The 23,603-nt window shown below is 44.0% G+C and overlaps 1 protein-coding gene across 1 annotated transcript in view; it reads left to right on the top strand.

Annotated features, from left to right (window-relative positions):
- kcnk3a (potassium channel, subfamily K, member 3a) overlaps positions 1 to 23,243 on the top strand; it is a 50,732-nt gene extending 27,489 nt beyond the window's left edge. The window contains exon 2 of the mRNA XM_064925595.1: positions 20,744 to 23,243. Coding sequence (XP_064781667.1) covers positions 20,744 to 21,708 — 965 coding nt within the window. The 3' untranslated portion in view covers positions 21,709 to 23,243. The remainder of the gene's footprint in view (positions 1 to 20,743) is intronic.
- Positions 23,244 to 23,603: the final 360 nt, after the last annotated feature.

Here is a 23,603-nt window from a genome sequence, read left to right as displayed (position 1 = left end):
TGTCAGCCATTCGACTTACTACTTCATTCCTCGGTTCCCTATATTTACACGTGCGTGATGCACGACATGCATGTTATGTTAGCGATCACGTGTGTCACAGTCCAGGGTTCACAGGTGGGTGCCTGCCATGAATAGCCTGCTGGATGCGTTCAATGGTAATGGGTACAACACACATGTGCACATCACCGCTCAGCCCCACATGTAATCTGTGACAGGGCTATGCTGATGTAACAGTATAGCTTCCATCCCTCTCCTCGCCCCTACCTGAGCTTGAACCAGGGACCCTCTGTACACATCGACAACAGCCACCCTCAAAGCATCGTTACCCATCGCTCCACAAAAGCCACGGCCCTTGCAGAGCAAGGGGAACAACTACTTCAAGGTCTCAGAGCGAGTGACGTCACCGATTGAAATGCTATTAGCGCGCACCCCGCTAACTAGCTAGCCATTTCACATCGGTTACACTGACACTGCAGGAAAACAGTGGTCACTTATTACTCAACGTGGGGAGGTGCTTATTAAGGTGCTTTTTTTCAAGTCGTATAATGCATTATGACTGCATTATATTGTATTATAAGACATGAGTGCCTATGATCTGTCATACGTGTCTATGACACTCCTGTAATGTCAGGCAGTTGAATGTGTTACATAGAGACAATGTCATTTTATTATAATCAAGCATTCTACATGTCAGATTTAACTAAAGCGTTACCATTTCTTAGTATCATGTCATAATGACCCTGACTAAATTACAGCTATGTTCAGTCCATTGTAGAATTGCTACAAGCCTTATAAAGAGACATTATAAGGGCTCATAAGTGCTTATAACAAGTAATAAAACATACCTGTCAACGTTAACTAAAGTGTTACGAAGTGTTTTTCCTGGTCAGGCCACATGACTTGTTTTGGAATGTCCTGACTAATATTGGCAATGCTTGAAGTGGAGTGTAGTGCTTACAATGGCCAGAAGGCTTTAGGCATTACTAACTCTGCTGTAATCCTGAAGAAAAAAATATAGTGCCTTCATCTCGAAATATTATAATGCAAATATTATTATATATTGATATGATTCTATGCAATCAAGGTCCTTAAATGTAGAACTCAGTTAAGCATGTACATATGCTTTCACATACATACACAGTGCCATAACACATATTTTCATTAAAAACATTATTTTTATTAATTAATTAATATTATTTCATCCTTCCACAAGATATAGTCCCGACACAAATCTAGGTTTGCTCGAGATGTGACCCAGTCGTTCAGTCTTTTTGTTCTGTATCTGTGGACCTTCCCCAGTCGTTTGTTCTAAATGTTCCACTGGCTAGCAACGTTCTTATCCCTTTTCAAGTGACATTTATTTGGATACGACCATAACAATGAGCGAATAAGGCGCGATTTCGACTGACATAGGACATGTGCTCACTCGTCAGGACACTGTTGTTCAGAGGAGCTAGCCAACAACACAGCTACAGTATCCCAATCACTTCAAACTGAAGTCGGAAAGAATGCAAATTAGCTACGTTTCCTTGTACCTTTTTTCAATTGATTACTTGTTGTTGTATATATCCGTAAAAATGATGCCGACTGATTCATGATTTCGACTGGCTGAGAAACGCTGCCTGCTTGTCTGTCTCGTTCATGGGACAGCAGGAGATCGAATTTGAATATTGAAACAATGTTGCAAATGTCGGAGAGACAGACAGTAAGATTTATACAAATCTCTGCTGTTGAAAACTAAATGTTAGTCTAACAGAAATGTGAGATGATTTCTAGATGCTTTTAATAGTGGAGATCAAGTTTATAACCTCCCTGCCTGGGCTGATGAGACAGTGGATTGCGCAGTCAGATGGAACAGAGTAAATAGGCATTTTAACGTCATAGATTTAGCCGGTGGTAACTTGTGGAATAGACACCGGCTGGAATGAGGTTTTAACCAATCAGCTTTCAGGATTAGACCCTCCCATTGTATAAATGCACACACCACACACACCACACACACCACACACACCACACACACACACACACACACACACACACACACACACACACACACACACACACACACACACACACACACACACACACACACACACGATGTCACAAATGGGATGCTTGAAACGGAAGTGGCCATCAAGATACCTGTCTAAAAGCCTGTAAAGAAACCTCTACACACAGTCAGTACAGTATATAAGAAATGACAACAAATTTGAGCCTTCCTCACCACTAGATTGAGTGGTTAATAATTAAAGTAACTACTGCTTTGTATGGAAATAGAGAGTGAATTATAGAACACGATTATTTACTGTTTTTGGACTCTATTTTAGACTGACTGGAACTATACACTTATTTCTATCTTCTCCCCTCACCCTCCCTTCTCTTCCCCATCTTTCCACCATCTCTTTCCACCAACTCATCTCTCTGTCTTCTACGTATGTACCTGAGCCTTAAATGTACCCTGGGCCCTGTACCGGTGGATGACAACGTGTCCCAATCCACTGTGTGTCAGGTCTATAAATCATGTGACTGATTAATCACTTAATCCTTCCTGGGATCTCACACTCTGCTCGGAATGCCTGGCTTGATGACCTCATGGAAAACCGGGATCTGCCAAGGTTTCCTCTTTTATTCCCTGAAAAGGAACCGAGGGAGAAAGTGTATGGAAATAGCCCCCTGTCATTTCATCATGTTTTCATAGTGACTGTAGGAAATAATGGCCCTGCATGATTACTGATCTAGACTACTAGAGGACTGACTGACACAGCCTGATCTAGACTACTAGAGGACTGACTGACACAGCCTGATCTAGACTACTAGAGGACAGACACAGCCTGGTCTAGACTACTAGAGGACAGACTGACACAGCCTGATCTAGACTACTAGAGGACCGACACAGCCTGATCTAGACTACTAGAGGACAGAAACAGCCTGGTCTAGACTACTAGAGGACCGACACAGCCTGGTCTAGGCTACTAGAGGACAGACACAGCCTGGTCTAGACTACTAGAGGACTGACACAGCCTGGTCTAGACTACTACAGGACAGACACAGCCTGGTCTAGACTACTAGAGGACAGACACAGCCTGGTCTAGACTACTAGAGGACAGACACAGCCTGGTCTAAACTACTAGAGGACTGACACAGCCTGGTCTAGACTACTACAGGACAGACACAGCCTGGTCTAGACTACTAGAGGACAGACACAGCCCGGTCTAGACTACTAGAGGACAGACACAGCCTGGTCTAAACTACTAGAGGACTGACACAGCCTGGTCTAGACTACTACAGGACAGACACAGCCTGGTCTAGACTACTAGAGGACAGACACAGCCTGGTCTAGACTACTAGAGGACAGACACAGCCTGATCTAGACTACTAGAGGACTGACTGACACAGCCTGGTCTAGGCTACTAGAGGACAGACACAGCCTGGTCTAGGCTACTAGAGGACAGACACAGCCTGATCTAGACTACTAGAGGACTGACTGACACAGCCTGGTCTAGGCTACTAGAGGACAGACACAGCCTGGTCTAGGCTACTAGAGGACAGACACAGCCTGGTCTAGACTACTAGAGGACTGACACAGCCTGGTCTAGACTACTAGAGTACAGACACAGCCTGGTCTAGGCTACTAGAGGACTGACACCGCCTGATCTAGACTACTAGAGGATGGACTGACACAGCCTGGTGATGAGAGCAACATGGGTGCTGAATGGTCTGCCGTAGGAGCCTGGAGCCGGCAGAACGGGTAACCGAGTTAAACCTAACCCAAAACAGTGCCGTGCTGCCAATGTGCTGTCTCTCCTCTCGGCTTCACATTGGCTTGCAGATAATAAATGCTCCTGGCCCTTGAGGTCACAGATCACTGGCTGGCATAAACATGAGAGCCATCCGGCCCCTAGCTCCTATCAGCTGAAGTCACTTGTGCACATGGAAAATTATGTGGGCTTGAAATGACTACTTTCTACTAGCGTCAACAGATATGTCATGAAGGAGGTTGGTTTCGTCTATGATTGACCCAGTGGGCAAAACTAGTTGTACAGTTTCTGGTTGTAACGACCCCGGGCTGGTATTTGTCATGTCTGGTTGAATGAGCTGAACCAGGGAGTTGATGACAGAACAACTCAGTTGACACTAGTATTTAATAAATACTAGTGTCAACCTTTTCTCCTGGATCATTGTGTCGCAATGTGTAACTGCGCTAAATAGAAACTATATTACATAATTCATGTTTTAGATATCCAACCTCTAAAAAGACCCTCCCGCCTCTCCTTTTTCCTCGTTTAGCTGATTGAACATTAATGAAGCCAGTAAAAGTTTGTACAGTTTAGTTTTTTACTCAGGATACATGATTAGACTCATTGACTCTCAAATTGAATTATTATTCCAACTAATCCACATTCCAAGCGTTCTTGGTCTCACAGTGTATACGTGGACACCACCGAGAGCCCTTTGAGAGCAGCTGTTTTGCAAGGGTCTCTTATGGGTCAACATCTCGCTGGGCTAATGGAGTGAAGGGAAGGGGGGTGAGAGGGGAGGGAAGAGAGGGCCAGCGCCGTGTTGGAGTGCATGAATAAACAATCAGGGGGTTGTTTGGAGTTTGAGTTGTCCGTGATTAGAAATTCATGTCGGATCTCCTCCGGGGTCTATTGTTTAAATTGGTGAGGGGGAGACACATTAGGTCTGGGAATGCTATACTTTCGTGGCAATCCGAAGTTCTTAGCCGAAGTCTACGCACCTTCATCGGTCATTGGTCAACAGTAGAGATTCTTCAATTAAGTGTTTGTTTTCATGCAACGATAGGCGACTCGTTTTCATGCTAATTTATTCAGTTGAGAATAGTGCACCAAACATATTAGATGTAAATTGCGCAACTAAGATCTTCAAAATTAATGACAGATATCTGAGATTCATTCTGGCTACTGCATCTCGAGATGGACAAACAGTACTATTGCCGCTTTTTTTCAAACAAAGGTCTTTTAAGGAAGTACTGTATGTGAGCTCACTTGTTCGGCTAGGCGCCAGTCGAACCGAGCATTTGGAGCAGCTACCATAGAGCGATACAGTTGCTAGGCAGGTGCAACTGGCCTAGGTCCCAGCCTGGGTCTCATGTACACTTTACATGTTATAGACATTCTAGCATTGTCATATTACACTGTGCTGTTTAACACAGAGAGGAGTTGTCTGAAGCATAAACGGACTGGAGCACCAGGCCAAAACACAACAGACTGGAGCACCAGGCCAAAACCCAACAGACTGGAGCACCAGGCCAAAACACAACAGACTGGAGCACCAGGCCAAAACCCAACAGACTGGAGCACCAGGCCAAAACCCAACAGACTGGAGCACCAGGCCAAAACCCAACAGACTGGAGCACCAGGCCAAAACACAGCAGACTGGAGCACCAGGCCAAAACACAACGGACTGTAGCACCAGGCTAAAACACAACAGACTGGAGCACCAGGCCAAAACACAACGGACTGGAGCACCAGGCCAAAACACAGCAGACTGGAACACCAGGCCAAAACACAACGGACTGTAGCACCAGGCCAAAACACAACAGACTGGAGCACCAGGCCAAAACACAACGGACTGGAGCACCAGGCTAAAACACAACAGACTGGAGCACCAGGCTAAAACACAACAGACTGGAGCACCAGGCCAAAATCCAACAGACTGGAGCACCAGGCCAAAACCCAACAGACTGGAGCACCAGGCCAAAACCCAACAGACTGGAGCACCAGGCCAAAACACAACAGACTGGAACACCAGGCTAAAACACAACAGACTGGAGCACCAGGCCAAAACCCAACAGACTGGAGCACCAGGCCAAAACCCAACAGACTGGAGCACCAGGCAAAAACCCAACAGACTGGAGCACCAGGCCAAAACCCAACAGACTGGAGCACCAGGCCAAAACACAGCAGACTGGAGCACCAGGCCAAAACACAACGGACTGTAGCACCAGGCTAAAACACAACAGACTGGAGCACCAGGCCAAAACACAACGGACTGGAGCACCAGGCCAAAACACAGCAGACTGGAGCACCAGGCCAAAACACAACGGACTGTAGCACCAGGCTAAAACACAACAGACTGGAGCACCAGGCCAAAACACAACGGACTGGAGCACCAGGCTAAAACACAACAGACTGGAGCACCAGGCTAAAACACAACAGACTGGAGCACCAGGCCAAAACACAACAGACTGGAGCACCAGGCCAAAACACAACAGACTGGAGCACCAGGCCAAAACACAGCAGACTGGAGCACCAGGCCAAAACACAACGGACTGTAGCACCAGGCTAAAACACAACAGACTGGAGCACCAGGCCAAAACACAACGGACTGGAGCACCAGGCCAAAACACAGCAGACTGGAGCACCAGGCCAAAACACAACGGACTGTAGCACCAGGCCAAAACACAGCAGACTGGAGCACCAGGCCAAAACACAACAGACTGGAGCACCAGGCCAAAACACAACAGACTGGAGCACCAGGCTAAAACACAACAGACTGGAGCACCAGGCTAAAACACAACAGACTGGAGCACCAGGCCAAAACCCAACAGACTGGAGCACCAGGCCAAAACCCAACAGACTGGAGCACCAGGCCAAAACCCAACAGACTGGAGCACCAGGCCAAAACACAACAGACTGGAGCACCAGGCTAAAACACAGCAGACTGGAGCACCAGGCCAAAACACAACAGACTGGAGCACCAGGCCAAAACACAATGGACTGGAGCACCAGGCTAAAACACAACAGACTGGAGCACAAGGCTAAAACACAACAGACTGGAGCACCAGGCTAAAACACAACAGACTGGAGCACCAGCCCAAAACACAACAGACTGGAGCACCAGGCTAAAACAATGGTCTGGATGATGCATGATGAGAGTTTAGAGATGGTGTAGGTTTGAAAACAGGGCGTATAACATGTTAAATGGGTGTGCTGTTATAAGATTACACATTCCCACTAAATACAGTATCTCACATGGGTCAAATGTAAACAGGTCACAGTGACAATATGACCAGACTAGATTGAAGTGGCCATCAATTCTGGAAAACTGGGCTAGCTCATATGGCTGAGCAGCATCGTAAAGCTATGGGACCTCCTAACAAACTCCACTATCATTGCAGATTTTCTTTGTTTATTGAACCAACAGGTGTCCCATATTTTACAGTCCCTCTGACGTCTAGAGTTGAACCAGCCACCGCCACACACAGATTATTTTAGCTTCCCGCTGTGGCAGTTAAACATCCAGCATCCAGTCTGGCATATGTCTCAAGGGAGCTCCAGATGTCTGAGAACATCTAGTCAGGGTTGAAGTCCAGAGTCAAATAAAATAAAATCACATTTTATTTGTCACATGCGCTGAATACAACAGGTGTAGAGTGAAATGCAGTGAAATGCTTACTTACAAGCCCTTAACCAACAATGCAGTTTTAAGAAAATACCCAAAATGTAAGAGATAAAAACAACAAATAATTAAAGAGCAACAGTAAATAACAATTGCGGGGCTATATGCCGGGGATACCGGGGCTATATACAGGGGAGTCAATGTGTCAATGTGCAGAGGGCACCAGTGTCGAGGTAATTGAGGTAATTATGTATAGTTGAAGTCGGAAGTTTACATACACTTAGGTTGGAGTCATTAAAACTAGTTTTTCAACCAATCCACAAATTTCTTGTTAACAAACTATAGTTTTGGCAAGTCGGTTAGGACATCTACTTTGTGCATGACACAAGTCATTTTTCCAACAGTTGTTTAGAGACAGATTATTTCACTGTAGCACAATTCTGGTGGGTCAGAAGTTTACATACAAAGTTGACGGTGCCTTTAAACAGCTTGTAAAATTCCAGAAAATGGTGTTATGGCTTTAGAAGCTTCTGATAGGCTAATTGACATCATTTGAGTCAATTGGAGGTGTACCTGTGGATGTATTTCAAGGCCTACCAAACTTTGCTTGACATCATGGGAATTTTTGAAAGAAATCAACCAAGACCTCCACAAAATTGTAGACCTCCACAAGTCTGGTTCATCCTTGGGAGCAATTTCCAAATGCCTGGAGGTACCACGTTCATCTGTACAAACAATATGCAAGTATAAACACCATGGGACCACGCAGCCGCCATACCACTCAGGAAGGAGACGCGTTCTGCCTCCTAGAGATAAACGTACTTTGGTGCGAAAAGTGCAAATCAATCCCAGAACAACAGCAAAGGACCTTGTGAAAATGCTGGAGGAAACAGGTACAAAAGTATCTATATCCACAATAAAACAAGTCCTATATCAACATAACCTGAAAGGCTGCTCAGCAGGGAAGAAGCCACTGCTCCAAAACCGCCATAAAAAAGCCAGACTACCCTCTGTACAACGGTTTGCAACTACACATGGGGACAAAGATCGTACTTTTTGGAGAAACGTCCTCTGTTCTGATGAAACAAAAATGGAACTGTTTGGCCATGATGACCATCATTATTTTTGGAGGAAAATGGGGGAGACTTGCAAGCCAAAGAACACCATCCCAACAGTGAAGCATGGGGTTGGCAGCATCAAGTTGTAGGGGCGCTTTGCTGCAGGAGGGACTGGTGCACTTCACAAAATTGATGGCATCATGAGGAAGTCAAATTCTGTGGATATATTGAAGCAATATCTCCAGACCAAGTTGAAGCTTGGTCACTAATGGGTCTTCCAAATGGACAATGACCAAGCATACTTCCAAAGTTGTGGCAAAATGGCCCAAGGACAACAAGGTCAATGTATTGGAGTGGCCATCACAAAGCCCTGACCTCAATCCCATATAACATTTGTTGGCAGAACTGAAAAAGCGTGTGTGAGCAAGGAGGCCTACAAACCTGACTCAGTTACACCAGCTCTGTCAGAAGGAATGGGCCAAAATTAACCCAACTTATTGTGGGAAACTTGTGGAAGGCTACCTGAAATGTTTGACCCAAGTTAAACAATTTAAAGGCAATGCTACCACATACTTAGAGTGTGTGTAAACTTCTGACCCACTGGGAATGTGATGAAAGAAATAAAAGCTGAAATAAATAAAAGCTACACTGTACATGTAGGTAGAATTATTAAAGTTTCTATGCATAGATAATAACAGAGAGTAGCAGCAGCATGGGGGGGGGCAATACAAATAGTCTGGGTAGCCATTTGATTAGCTGTTCAGGAGTCTTGTGGTTTGGGGAAGAAGCTGTTTAGAAGCCTCTTGGACCTAGACTTTGCGTTCCAATACTGCTTGCCGTACTGTAGCAGAGAGAACAGTCTATCAAATCAAATTTTATTTGTCACATACACATGGTTAGCAGATGTTAATGCGAGTGTAGCGAAATGCTTGTGCTTCTAGTTCCGACAATGCAGTAATAACCAACAAGTAATCTAACTAACAATTCCAAAACTACTGTCTTATACACACAAGTGTAGGGGGATAAAGAATATGTACATAAAGATATATGAATGAGTGATGGTACAGAGCGGCATAGGCAAGATACAGTAGATGGTATTGAGTATAGTATATACATATGAGATGAGTATGTAAACAAAGTGGCATAGTTAAAGTGGCTAGTGATACATGTATTACATAAAGATGCAGTAGATGATATAGAGTACAGTATATACGTATACATATGAGATGAATAATGTAGGGTATGTAAACATTATATTAGGTAGCATTGTTTAAAGTGGCTAGTGATATATTTTACATCATTTCCCATCAATTCCCATTATTAAAGTGGCTGGAGTTGAGTCAGTGTGTTGGCAGCAGCCACTCAATGTTAGTGGTGGCTGTTTAACAGTCTGATGGCCTTGAGATAGGGTGTTTGGAGTTTTTGACAATTTTTAGGGCCTTCCTCTGACACCACCTGGTATAGAGGTCCTGGATTGCAGGAAGCTTGGCCCCAGTAATGTACTGGGCTGTATGCACTACCCTCTGTAGTGCCTTGCAGTCGGAGACTGAGCAGTTGCCATACCAGGCAGTGATGCAACCCGTGAGGATGCTCTCGATGGTGCAGCTGTAGAACCTTTTGAGGATCTGAGGACCCATGCCAAATATTTTCTCCTGAGGGGGAATAGGTTTTGTCGTGCCCTCTTTACAACTGTCTTGGTGTGCTAGGACCATGTTAGTTTGTTGGTGATGTAGACACCAAAGAACTTGAAGCTGCTCCACTACAGCCCTGTCGATGAGAATGGGTGTGTGCTCGGTCCTTCTTTTCCTGTAGTCCACAATCATCTCCTTTGTCTTGATCACGTTGAGGGAGAGGTTGTTGTGCTTGCACCCCACGGCCAGGTCTCTGACCTCCTCCCTATAGGCTGTCTCATCATTGTTGGTGATCAGGCTTTTGTGTCATCAGCAAACTTAATGATGGTGTTGGAGTCGTGCCTGGCCGTGCAGTCATGAGTGAACAGGGAGTACAGGAGGGGACTGAGTACGCACCCCTGAGGGGGTCCCGTGTTGAGGATCAGCGTGGTGGATGTGTTGTTACCTACCCTTACCACCTGGGGGCGGCCCGTCAGGAAGTCCAGTATCCAGTTGCAGAGGGAGGTGTTTAGTCCCAGGGTCCTTAGCTTAGTGATGCCTCTATCAAATAAAAAGATGGCGGAGCCGCAAAAGTTCTTCTGTGCAAGGGTGTTTATTTACAAAGTGATTCCGGAACAAAAACAACCGTACTGCCATCAAACATATACCTTATGGGACAGCTAAAAACAATGATGCCGCATCCACAACGCAATCCAAAATGCCTCTCCATGAACTAAAAGAGAGGATCCTTTTGTAGGGCTAGCCCCTCCCCTCAGATCAATTAACACTAATTAATTAAGCAATTACCTAGTCAAATCTACATTTTCCATTAACTAAACATACTAAAGGATATACCTTGCAACACGTTTTTTATGAAACAATATCCCAATATAACAGTTACAACATTACATCACTACTGACAGTGTCTTTCAATATGCCCATTTACATGAATGAACCATTCGGGACAGGCACTACAAAGTCAGCCCAATTCCCTTAGCTCAGGTCCTTATCCAGCATACCCGGAAGTTACAGAGTTGGAGAGAGATAGGAACAGAACAAACAAACAACGCGCTCATCCATAACATCGATAAGTAAAATACATATTGCTTATATTAAATATGAACATTGAGATAAGTGTGAAATGCATGTACTAAGATAGAGAAGTCAATTTGTGTGTCGACCCACATTGTTACCATATCTGATAACGGAGCAGGGAGGAATGATGAATGTGTGCGTGCGTTAAAGAACCAAAAGCTGCTTGCGGCCAGTGACGGACTTCTACGTCACAATCCGGTGATTTTGCAGTTCCGTTGCAGTCCGTAGAAACATGTCAAACAAAGTATAGAATCAATATTTAGGATGTTTTTAACATAAATCTTCACTAATGTTCCAACCGGAGAATTCCTTTGTCTTCAGAAATGCAATGGAACTCAAGCTAACTCTCACGTGAACGTGCATCACCAGCTCGTGGCACTCTGCCAGACCGCGACTCAAAGAGCCCTTAAGCCCCCACTTTACAGTAGAAGAATCAAACAAGGTTCTAAAGACTGCTGACATCTAGTGGAAGCCTTAGGAAGTGCAATTTGACCCCATAGACACTGTGTTTTCAATAGGCCAAGAGTTGAAAAACTACAAACCTCAGATTTCCCACTTCCTGGTTGGATTTTTCTCAGGTTTTTGTCTGCCATATGAGTTATGTTATACTCACAGATATCATTCAAACAGTTTTAGAAACTTCAGTGTTTTCTATCCAAATCTACTAATAATACGCACATATTAGCAACTGGGACTGAGTAGCAGGCAGTTTACTCTGGGCACGCTTTTCATCCAAACGTGAAAATGCTGCCCCCTATCCCAAACAGGTTACATGCTGATAGAAATGAGGTAAAACTGATTTAAGTTTCCCTGCATTAAAGTCCCCGGCCACTAGGAGCGCTCCTCTGGAAGAGCGTTTTCCCGTTTGCTTGTGGCGGAATAGGTAGATAGTGTGTTCAACAGGCTCATCATGAGATACTCTACCTCAGGTGAGAAAAACCCTGAGACTTCCTTAGATATTGTGCACCATCTACGGTTTACAAATATGCATAGGCCCCCACCCTGTGTTTTACCTGAGGCTGCTGTTCTGTCCTGCCGATAGAGTGTATAACCCACCAGTTGTATGTTGTTATTGCCATCTCTAAGCCACAACTTGGTGAAACATAAGATATTACAGTTTTTAATGTCCCATTGGTAGGATATATGTGCTTTCATTTCGTCCTATTTATTTTCCAGCACTTGAATGTTAGCTAGCAGAACAGAAGGCAAGGGCAGATTAGCCACTCGTTGCCTGATCCTCACAAGGTATCCTGATCTCTTTCTGCGAAACCTACGTTTCCTTTTCCAGCGAGTCACGGGCATCTGGGCCTGGTTGGGTGTCCGTAGTATATCCCCCGCGTCTGACTCATTGAAGAAGAACTCATCGTCCAATTTGGTGTGAGTAATCCCAGTTCTGATGTTCAGAAGCTCTTTTCAATCATAAGAGATGGTAGCAGCAACATTATGTACAAAGAAGTTACTAACAATGCGAAAAAACAAACAAAATAGCATGGTTGGTAAAGAGCCGATAAGATGGCAGCCCTACCCTCCGGCTCCATCTTTTTTCATGTCCCTACCTCGGGCACTGCTGCTGTCATGGTCCCCCCCCACCTCTGGGGCTTGTCTATACTCCCTCTTATTGTATATTGATGGCTTGCAATCTTGATGGATGAGTGCATGTGTGTATCATGTCTTCATATGTAATCTTTATAGTCCTTTTCAAGTGCCATTTGTTTACATTGCCATGGGAAAATACTTATGACCTAATACCTTAACATACCTAATGCCTATTAAGCATTGCCTAATGTCTGCAATTTCATGTTATGCCTTGAGCACATGGACAAGGTTATTTGATTTCCAGCTCCTTGCCAGACCTGGGTCAGTATGAAATACACCTTAGCCTTTTCACAAATGTCTCCTAAATGGATTTTTGATAGATTCATCACCCTCTTTGAGAATCCCGGCCCACTATGCAAGGTGATGTGCTCTGCGGGTTAATAAATAGGTTGCGTTCCTCGTCTTTATGGCGAGAACAAAATGTGCTCCGTAATCAATGGAAATGTAATAGAGTGACCGGGGCAGAGGGTCCTAACAGGCACATAATGCCCTCCTTTGATGTGATTTCAAAGCCTCTTTTTATCTCCATCCAATTAATCAGGATAATCAAGACGGTTAGATGCGTCAGGTGGATGCCTCGGAAAAGCACACATCACATGCAAGGGAACCAGTCTCTACACTCTTATGTGTAGACCAGGCTGAACCTTTGAACCCACTGACATAGCCACAAAAGGTGACCAAAGTCCCATATACAGATCACATTGTTTCAAACCCGACTCCAGGTTTTGTAGGGAAAACGTTTTGGGAGATATCAGAAATTTAGTTGAGAAAATCCTCATGAAGGTTAATATGGCTCAACGCTGCGTAAAGCCGAGCACAGGCCTGGTAAAATGAATATGGCAGATTAAAAATTGTGAAATCAGAGTGATTGCATAACAACGCAGTCCTGTACCTCAAGGCTAAGGGTAAAGTGGCACGCAGACTCTTAGGGCTGCCGAAGCTATTTGGTCTCGCTGAATTCTTTCGTATCGCTTTGCCTATATGATGGTATACATTTAGGAGTTTTTCTCTGCTGCCCCATGTATGACAAATATATTGTTGTCCTTACAAAATCTTTAACCTAACCTACACAGTAAATTGCAAGGTCTATTAAACTTCTCTATAAGGCTGAATCATCATAATACAACCGCTTCACTGTTTTAGGTCTTCCAATAAGGGACTGCTCCATTGCTGGGGTGAAGACAAGGTGGTGTGTAGGGTGCACCTGGTTGTTGTGACCTTCATCAAGTCCTTTCTTCTCCTAACTCTGAGCCCCTAATTAGTATTTTTAAGGCCCCAATTGCGTTTAGCCTGTTTTCACAATTTTCATACTTTCATTCAGATGGTAATTGTGGAAATTGTATAATGACACAATCAGCTCTGGTGCCCCATTTGTGGCGTCTCGCTTTGATGTGTCGTGTTTGGTTAGTAATTCAGAAACTAAATATATAGCTCATTTTAGGACAAAGTGGCCTTTCTTTCACTGGTAATGAACATTCCCAGATGGTTATACATGGTTAGTATAGTTAGGGAGGTGTTGTCTATTTATTTCTTCTTTCCACAATGTGTCTCAATTCCTTTTTTCTTTCTTTGGTCATACCAATCTGCTGTGACTGATGTGATAAAGCCCGAGGAGGTGTGGTACTGTATGTGGCCAATATACCACGTCTAAGGGCTGTTCTTTACGCAAGATGCAACGCGGAGTACCTGGACACAGCCCTTAGCTGTGGTATATTGGCCATATACCACAAACCCCAAAGGTGCCTATTGCTATTATAAACTGGTTACCAACATAATTAGAGCAGTAAAAATAAATGTTTTGTCATACACGTTGTATATGGTCTGATATACCACGGCTGTCAGCCAATCAGCATTCAGGGCTCGAACCACCCAGTTTATACTGTTTCAATAAGTACTGAGTAAACAATAGATGGAATCTAATGCTTTTGCTGGTCATTTAGAATTCCAACCCGAGTTAAGCGTGCGTAAATGGAACATGATTCCAAATGTATACACTTTTCTCTATATGCCTATGCTGACCTTGCTGGCGCTATTCGTTCGGGTTGGAGATCTAAGAAATGAACGTGTCTACAGTTATTCTGACCATGACTTAATTCCCTCATAATTCCTCCACCAGGTCGAGCAAACCTGCCAGGTTCCAAGTGGAAAAAGCATCTACCTTATGTTTTCTCATAGAAATAACAGCATTCTCCATGCACTGTAATTTATACATTGATGAGCTATTTATAATAGCTAGGTAAATTAGTCATCTGTCTTGGAGAAGGGGATTGTAAATACACATAACAATTGTTTTAGATGATTTTTCCTTATGATTCCAGGAGACGAATGTGAAACCAGTCATATGGAAGCAAACTGAAAATCATACCAACATGACTTTCCACTGTGAAGTAGGCTATAAAAACCTGTGCCGTTTTTCCGAATTCTTATTGCGTACCCTCAATTTCGGTGGATGAAATTTGGAGACCCAAGCTATAGGCTTCTGTAGGGCTGAATCTGCTGAGTTGATGAAATGTGGAGACCCAAGCTATAGGTTTCTGTAGGGTTGAACCTTCTGAGTTGATGAAATGTGGAGACCCAAGCTATATGTTTCTGTATGGTTGAACCTTCTGAGTTGATGAAATGTGGAGACCCAAGCTATAGGTTTCTGTAGGGCTGAACCTGCTGAGTTGATGAAATGTGGAGACCCAAGCTATAGGTTTCTGTAGGGCTGAATCTGCTGAGGTGATGAAATGTGGAGACCCAAGCTATAGGTTTCTGTAGGGCTGAATCTGCTGAGGTGATGAAATGTGGAGACCCAAGCTATAGGTTTCTGTAGGGCTGAACCTGCTGAGTTGATGAAATGTGGAGACCCAAGCTATAGGTTTCTGTAGGGCTGAATCTGCTGAGGTGATGAAATGTGGAGACCCAAGCTATAGGTTTCTGTAGGGCTGAATCTGCTGAGGTGATGAAATGTGGAGACCCAAGCTATAGGTTTCTGTAGGGCTGAACCTGCTGAGTTGATGAAATGTGGAGACACAAGCTATAGGTTTCTGTAGGGCTGAATCTGCTGAGGTGATGAAATGTGGAGACCCAAGCTATAGGTTTCTGTAGGGCTGAATCTGCTGAGGTGATGAAATGTGGAGACCCAAGCTATAGGTTTCTGTAGGGCTGAATCTGCTGAGGTGATGAAATGTGGAGACCCAAGCTATAGGTTTCTGTAGGGCTGAACCTGCTGAGTTGATGAAATGTGGAGACCCAAGCTATAGGTTTCTGTAGGGTTGATGTACACGCTTTAGAATGTTCTGATTATATGCCTTGTCTTTCCTATGTTTTATTTTACAATTATCATGTTAAATATTAGCCCCTATTGGGGGCCATTGTCAGTAATACGTTTAGAACTGTCACTTTAGTGTTAGTTTCCTTACATTTTTAGCTTACGTTTTGAAACATTCCCTTTGGTTTACCTTTCTTTCCTCTGTCACGTCTGTGTAGTTGTTGCTGAGTGTCGCTAGCATAGGTGGATCATGTTAATCTAACGTTGTGTAATCATTTGAATCATTATGGAACTCAGACCATGTAGCAGGTTAAACGTGGAGCCTGGAGCACGGTTCACCATGACTGGACCGTTGTCATACAGTTCCATGATTAGTGAGGACTAAGGTACATTTATAGGACTATTATTCAACCTCTATTGTACACTTTTTTCTACTTTCCAATATTTCATGGTTGAACAATTGATTATGGCAACATTCAGGATGAATCAAACCACTATTTTTGAATGAGCAATGTATTTTGTGCCTAAAGGCTCTCCAAATCGTAAAAAAAATGCATTATTCATAAATACTTTCCTAACCCTAAATAATATATAAGATCAGAGTATTTTTTAAATCCACCAATTGGTGCTGAAAATTAGACGAATATGTTTGTATTTACATGTCTTTCTTTCATTGAACGCTAATATTCTGAACCTCTCTCCATATATTCCAGTGAGTCTGTCAAGAGTATTCCAATTAAAGGTACACCAAATTTAAAGGGATGGCTTTAGATAGATGTACTGAAACCCCAATTGAATGAAAACTACACGAAAAGATCTGTTGGCCAGCAAGTGGGATGTTTTTTTAGCGGATTCATGTAATTTATTCATCATGCACAAGGGAACCACACCTGCAAAGTCCGTTCAGGTATGTCTGAATATCAACTACTGAGAAGGAAAGACGTGCGTAGGAAAGGCATAAAAAATGCCTGAATAAAATCAGAGGACCTTTTTCTGCATCCAATAGCTGGTCAAAGGTTCAGTGACAGCATCCAATAGCTGGTCATGGGTTCATAGGTTGGTCGGATGGTCAGTCAGTCAGGCAGGCGTCAATCTAATCTCTTAGTCGACAGTTAGTGGACTCGTTACCTGCCATATAGGGTGATGGCGCACTTCTCCTCTCCCAGTGACTGTAATCAGTTTGGACAATGTGAGTGGGCCCTGGAGGAGCAACCGCTGCGTGCCAGCCAGAGTCAGCCAGAGCCACTGACACATCCTGAGTCATCATGTCGGTGCGAGGGGACACAGGCACAGGGTAAAGGGGGCGTGTTGTTGTGTAACAGGGGCCTCCCCACACTCCCACTGCGGGGGCTCCCAGCCCTGTCGCCTCCAGCTTCACTGCCCGATAGTGACGAGCCGCCCGACTGTCACTCCAAACCTCCCTGTGTCCTGTGGAGTTGTTCCTTGGTCGTGACAGCTCCTGACAGCCCCGGGATTCAACCAGCGCCTCCTCAACTGTCACCTGAGAGACTTGGTTCAGCAGCACAAGATGCCCCCGAGGCCTGGGAGTACTTATACTTATTCTATCATCTATAGTGTACAGTGCATTCTTTTTACGTTACAGCCTTATTCTAAAATCGATTAAAATGTTTTTATTGTCTCATCAATCTGCACACAATACCCCTATTTTAAATAAATTTGCAAACATTTCTAAAAACCTGTGTTCGCTTTGTCATTATGGGGTATTGTGTGTAGATTGATGAAGATTTTTTGTATTTACTCCATTTAGAATAAGGCTGTAATGTAACAAAATGTGGAAAAAGTCATGGGGTCTGAATAAAGGACTGTGTGCACTGTGCATTACAGAGTCCAACAGAGTACTTAGACTGTGTACCAAGCTCTGCACGGTCATTTACAGAGCAGTTCTACAGTTATCCGTAGCCTACAGTATACCATCCTGGGTGAATAACTCTGAAGAGTAGTACCCAGGACACAAAGGATATACAATATAAATATTTCCGTAAGTAGTTATGTTGGCGCTACACAGCCATTTCCATTCGACCTCGGTTGAGGAACTGTGGAAATTAACATTGACATGGGGGGAAACCTTGAAACCCTCGGCTAGGCTGAACACCAACATCAGCAGACTAGACATAAGGCATTCTGCATGAGCTACTGCTTAGAGGTCTAATGATGCATGTGGATTGCCTGGCCAGGAGGGACTTTGTCGTCCAGACGTAAGGTAACAACAGCAGCTTTGACTAGGGGCTATGCTGAATTATGAATACAGCAATGAGCTAATACATCTAATGTTGCAAAGGAGAAGTAAAGAATAATTTACATAACCACGACAGCAGTACAATTTTCTTGAAAAGACCAATCGAGGTCGCACACAAGGTTTTTGACAACGGAACCTGTTGATCAGTTGGTGAAGTAATCCCACCTTCATCCCTTGGTTTTACAGTCCTTCTCAAGGTTGACAACAGGGAGCATATCAATGGAGTGAGGGAAACGGTGTGAGATGGGTGGAGCTGCAGGGAGCGACCTGTGACATGTGGTGCCCGGTGTGACAAAGCGTGAGGATTGGAAGACAATGAGAGATTAGGACTGGCTGCCGGATGGTTGACACAACAGCCCTGGCTGATTGAGCCGTTACATTCAGTACATTTAGTGAATGAAACATAGAACATTTCAGACGTGAAAATATTGCCATTTACTTGATAAATTCCAGTGTCGATCAATCTCATTATTCATTTTTGTTAAACAGTTTAGTTCCTACAGATGTGGTCAAATATATTGGCATATTTGCACAATTTACTATTTCTCCCTAAATTAATTGAAATTGAAAAAACGTTTGTTGTTCACATGTATTTGTTTGATTTACAACCACACAGGGCCCCACAAAAATTATAATCTTAACTGAAATTGAGATTTTTCACTTCAAACCAAATTAAGTTATCGCACCTGTGGTAAGTGGCAGGTGCCTACAGTGTTTAAATATCAATTCAACACGTTTTGAAAAGAGAAAACAGAACATTCTGCTCCATTAAAGCCTCTCCATCTCCCCTACAGGACAAGGCGAAGAAAGATAGAGATGGAAAACTCATTGGAAAATAACACAAGATCTCAGGATAGTGAGATAAATGCTTTAACGCACAGTAGATGGAACTAAAAATAGCTAAGTGTCGTCAGGAGGTTAAAATTATGGCTTTTCATTTCGGGGATGCAGAGCCAAAGCCCAGGACAGCTTTCCCTTTCCAAGAGGCAATGTATCATTCGTAATGGTTGTCTTTTTTTGGCAGCGTGGCGGGTAAGGCTTTAAACTGATTTGCCTTCAGAGATACAGATTAGTTAACCACACAGGTAGGTGTGACAATAAAACCATATCCCTTGAATTTAAATCAAACGGCAAAGTAATTACTTTCAAACAATCGGACAGTGTTCTCCATTTGCAGCGTCATTGTTATCTAAGACCGGGTTGCAAGGCTCTCGCATGCAACAGGTCTGCTGCCCGTGGAAACACATCTCCCTTGACAACCATGTTATATTACACGTGTGTGGGACAGGATGTGTGTGGGACAGGATGTGTGTGGGACAGGATGTGTGTGGGACAGGATGTGTGTGGGACAGGATGTGTGTGGGACAGGATGTGTGCGGGACAGGATGTGTGTGGGATGGAGGTTGGCTGCAATTTTGAAGGTAGATTAGGTTAAAGGTAGATTTTTTTAACCTGAACAATATTTCACCTGAAATGTGTCAGGGTGCATGGCAGATCACTCGTTCGGTGGGTTTATAAGTTCGGCCAGCTCAGCAAGTGTCCACGGGATGAGTCATTTCTTAGGAACTGCTGTGAAGTGTTAAAAAAACTTATTCCATCATCTCAAGTGGTTTTAAGTGTCTCTCTCAATAAGTGCAAGATCACTAAAATCGGTTTATCATCTCCTAGCAACTCTTTTAAGAGAACTGTGCCAATCGTTGAATCATATGTCATTATTTCATTATGACATTGACATCTAGAGTTGGGCTCTCTGCTTAATTTGGGACTCTCCCTCTAGTATTTTACCAGTTGGCCTGGTAATAGTATAATTAATGATAATACAAACCTTGTACACCTACCAGTAACATGATCAAAAACAATGTCCCTTACTGATCTGTATTCAAAAAGAATGAGCATTCATATTGAGAGCAAGTGCTTCTCCTCCAAACCCCATGGCTCTCGATCTTATTTAAATATCATAAAAAATGTAAAGTGCTAATTAGAAGCAACTGTCCTTAGTGGTCTATACTCGCCAAAACCCAGAGAGACTGACTCGTTATGAATAATTCAAGGCCTCTCTCTCCCACAAGACATCAATACTGAGCCGATCTCACCACCACTACTGCTGTGCATTCATAACTCCCTTGCATTCTCCCAGAGCCTCTCAACATTAATCACATGGGCTGTTTTAAGAATATACAATTGTAGTGAATTGACACTCTCGACCTTCACCTCTCTGACCGGGTTTACTGTCTCAATTGACTAACTAACTCAACTGACTAACTCAGCTAACTCGACTAACTCAACTACGTAACTCAAATAGCTCAACTTAGTAACTCAACTAACTCAACTCAACTGACTCAACTAAGTAACAACTAACTCAACTGACTAACTCAACTGACTCAACTAAGTAACTCAAATAACTCAACTAAGTAACTCAAATAACTAAATTGACTAACTAACTGAAGAAACTGCCTATATTTAGTCTGTTCCATCCCACTGACTCTCCACCCCTGCCTCTTCTCTGTCCTAGGTTACGGCCATGCTGCCCCCAGCACAGACGGGGGGAAGGTGTTCTGTATGCTCTACGCACTGCTGGGCATCCCTCTCACCCTGGTCATGTTCCAGAGCCTGGGCGAGCGCATCAACACCTTGGTGCGCTATCTGCTGCACCGCCTGAAGAATTGCCTTGGCATGCGGCGCACCGAGGTCTCCATGGTGAACATGGTGGCCATCGGCTTCATCTCCTGCATGAGCACGCTGTGCGTGGGTGCGCTCTCCTTCTCCCACTTTGAGGGTTGGAGCTTTTTCCACGCCTACTACTATTGCTTCATCACGCTCACCACCATCGGCTTCGGAGACTACGTGGCGCTGCAGAAGGACCAGGCGCTGCAGACAAACCCCAAGTATGTGGCCTTCTGCTTCATGTACATCCTCACCGGCCTGACTGTGATTGGCGCCTTCCTCAACCTGGTTGTGCTGCGCTTCATGACCATGAACGCGGAGGACGAGAAGCGGGATGCCGAGCAGCGCGCCCTCCTCTCCCAGAATGGCCAGGCAGGAGGGCACAACCACCCGGGCTGCGCCCCCGACCCGCCTTCCTCCTCCTCAGCCGCCTCAGGGTGCAGTGGGGGAGCTGGAGGAACGGGAGGACCAGGAGGGGGCGGAAACGGTGGTGTTGGGGGAGCGGGGCGGGGGCTGCGTAACGTGTATGCGGAGGTGCTCCACTTCCAGTCCATGTGCTCCTGCCTGTGGTACAAGAGCAGGGAGAAGCTGCAGTACTCCATCCCCATGATTATCCCCAGGGACCTGTCCACCTCTGACACCTACATGGAGCAGGGGGAGGCCTTTTCCTCCGACGCCCTCCACCCCCTTCACTCCAATGGCTGCGTCTACAGCATGCACCACCCCCATTCCGTCATCAGTTCTGTGTCCACGGGCCTGCACAGCCTCACCCCGTACAGACTAGGACACAGCAAGCGGCGCAGCTCCATCTAGAGGTCTGGAGGACTCAATGCTTAAAATAACCAACCCACACCTCTTGTCTACCGCATGGAATGACCCTACTACTGTGGGACTATTTTCGATGGACTAAACCAAGATCTAAATCAGGGCTGCTCAACTTACAGTCCTCAGGGGATCCCTGTCCTGGGGTGATGTGTTTTTGCCTGGCACTTTTAAATGATCGATTAATGCCACTGATTTTCCAAAAACAAGAATAGGCCTCGAAGACCGAAGTTTTGCACCTGTGAACTATATCCCTGCTATATTTTCAGCTTCCCTTCACCGTTTGCCGTATTTAAGGTTGAAGTTATTGCTCTTCACCATGTGCAGATTGTTTGAACGATAAGATGACACGTTACACTGTGAGAGACAAATATTTTTATGCGAAATGGAGGGATTATGTATTTTAAGAAACTGTGCATCATGATAAGCCACATGACTTAACAAAACCTGATTTTAAGTTTGGTGAGTGAAGTTTGTCTCTTTTTCACAAAGAAGAAATGGACGTATTGAAGTGTTACTCCCAATAATCATCCATTAAATACATGTAAATATATTTGTAATATGGATACTGTATTTAAGCAATGTACTTACTAGGGAAGAACCAATTTTATTAGTGAAAGTGTTCTAAAAACTAAATTGGCTCAAGCCAAACACTTTTGATTTGCTTTAGTTTCTTACTGTATTTATCTCTCAAACCACAAAACCAATCATACATTGTGCTACGTTTTGTCATTTTCTTTTTAATGCTTTTTTTCTTGTGTATAATTGTTTTACTGTATGTTTGCTATTCATCTGTTTTATGTTTTCATACTAGGTTTTTACTCAGATCATGTGGGCTCACTTTGTGCATAGTAGACAGTCTAATCTTGTTCACTGCTGCACTTTATAACATTATTGTATGCTTTAGGGCGCTGGATACCAGTGCATTACATGGAATTGAAGATCCTAATTTATGCTAACTCACCTGATGTTTTGGTACCTAAATAATATATTCCTATAGATGTCATGCTCTTAAATGTGGTCAGAGGGAGATTTGAAATTGGTTAGTTTGGCTCGTAGCCCAGCAGGCAAAAGTGTTTACAGTTACAGTGCCTGTAGAATGTATTCATACCTCGTGACTTATTCCGCATTTAGTTACGTTACAGCCTGAATTTGGTATCGATTAAAACAACAAAAAACAAACATGTATCACCTATCTACACACAATACCCCATAATAACAACGTGAAAACGTGTGGTTATACATTTTTGCAAATGTATTGAAAGTGAAATACAGGAATATCTCATTTACATAAGTATTGATACACCTTTGCTATGACACTCCAAACTGAGCTCAGGTGCATCCAATTTTCTTTGGTCATCCTTGAGATGTCGCTACAACTTGATTGGAGTCCACCTGTGGCCAACTGAATTGTTTGGACATTATTTAGAATGAAAAACACCTGTCTATAAGGTCCCACAGTTGACAGTGCATGTCAGAGCGGAAACTATACCATGAAGTCCAATGAACTGTCCACAGATGATGAGGCATATGTCTGGGGAAGGGTATAAAACCATTTCTAGAGTGTTGAACGTTTTTAAGAGTACAGTGGTCTGCATCATTGGGAAATTGAAAAAAATATGGAACTACCCAGACTCTGCCTAGGGCTGTCCGTCAGACCAAACTGAGCAACCGGTCAAGGGAGGGGAGGTGACCAGGAACCCAATGACCACTCTGACAGGACTACAGAGTTCCCTGTCTGAGATGGGAGGACCTGCCAGAAAAACAACAGACTCTACATTACTTCACCAATCGGGGATTTATTGGAAAGTGGCCAGAAGGAAGCCTCTCCTGAGAAAAGGACAACAGGAATTTGCTAAATAACATGTGAAAGACTCTGAGATCTC

The sequence above is a fragment of the Oncorhynchus masou genome, chromosome 19 (genome assembly GCF_036934945.1).
Source record: "Oncorhynchus masou masou isolate Uvic2021 chromosome 19, UVic_Omas_1.1, whole genome shotgun sequence".
NCBI lineage: Eukaryota > Metazoa > Chordata > Actinopteri > Salmoniformes > Salmonidae > Oncorhynchus > Oncorhynchus masou.
The sequence above is the reverse complement of the archived record's forward strand: the minus strand, read 5'-3'. Positions and strand labels throughout refer to the sequence as shown.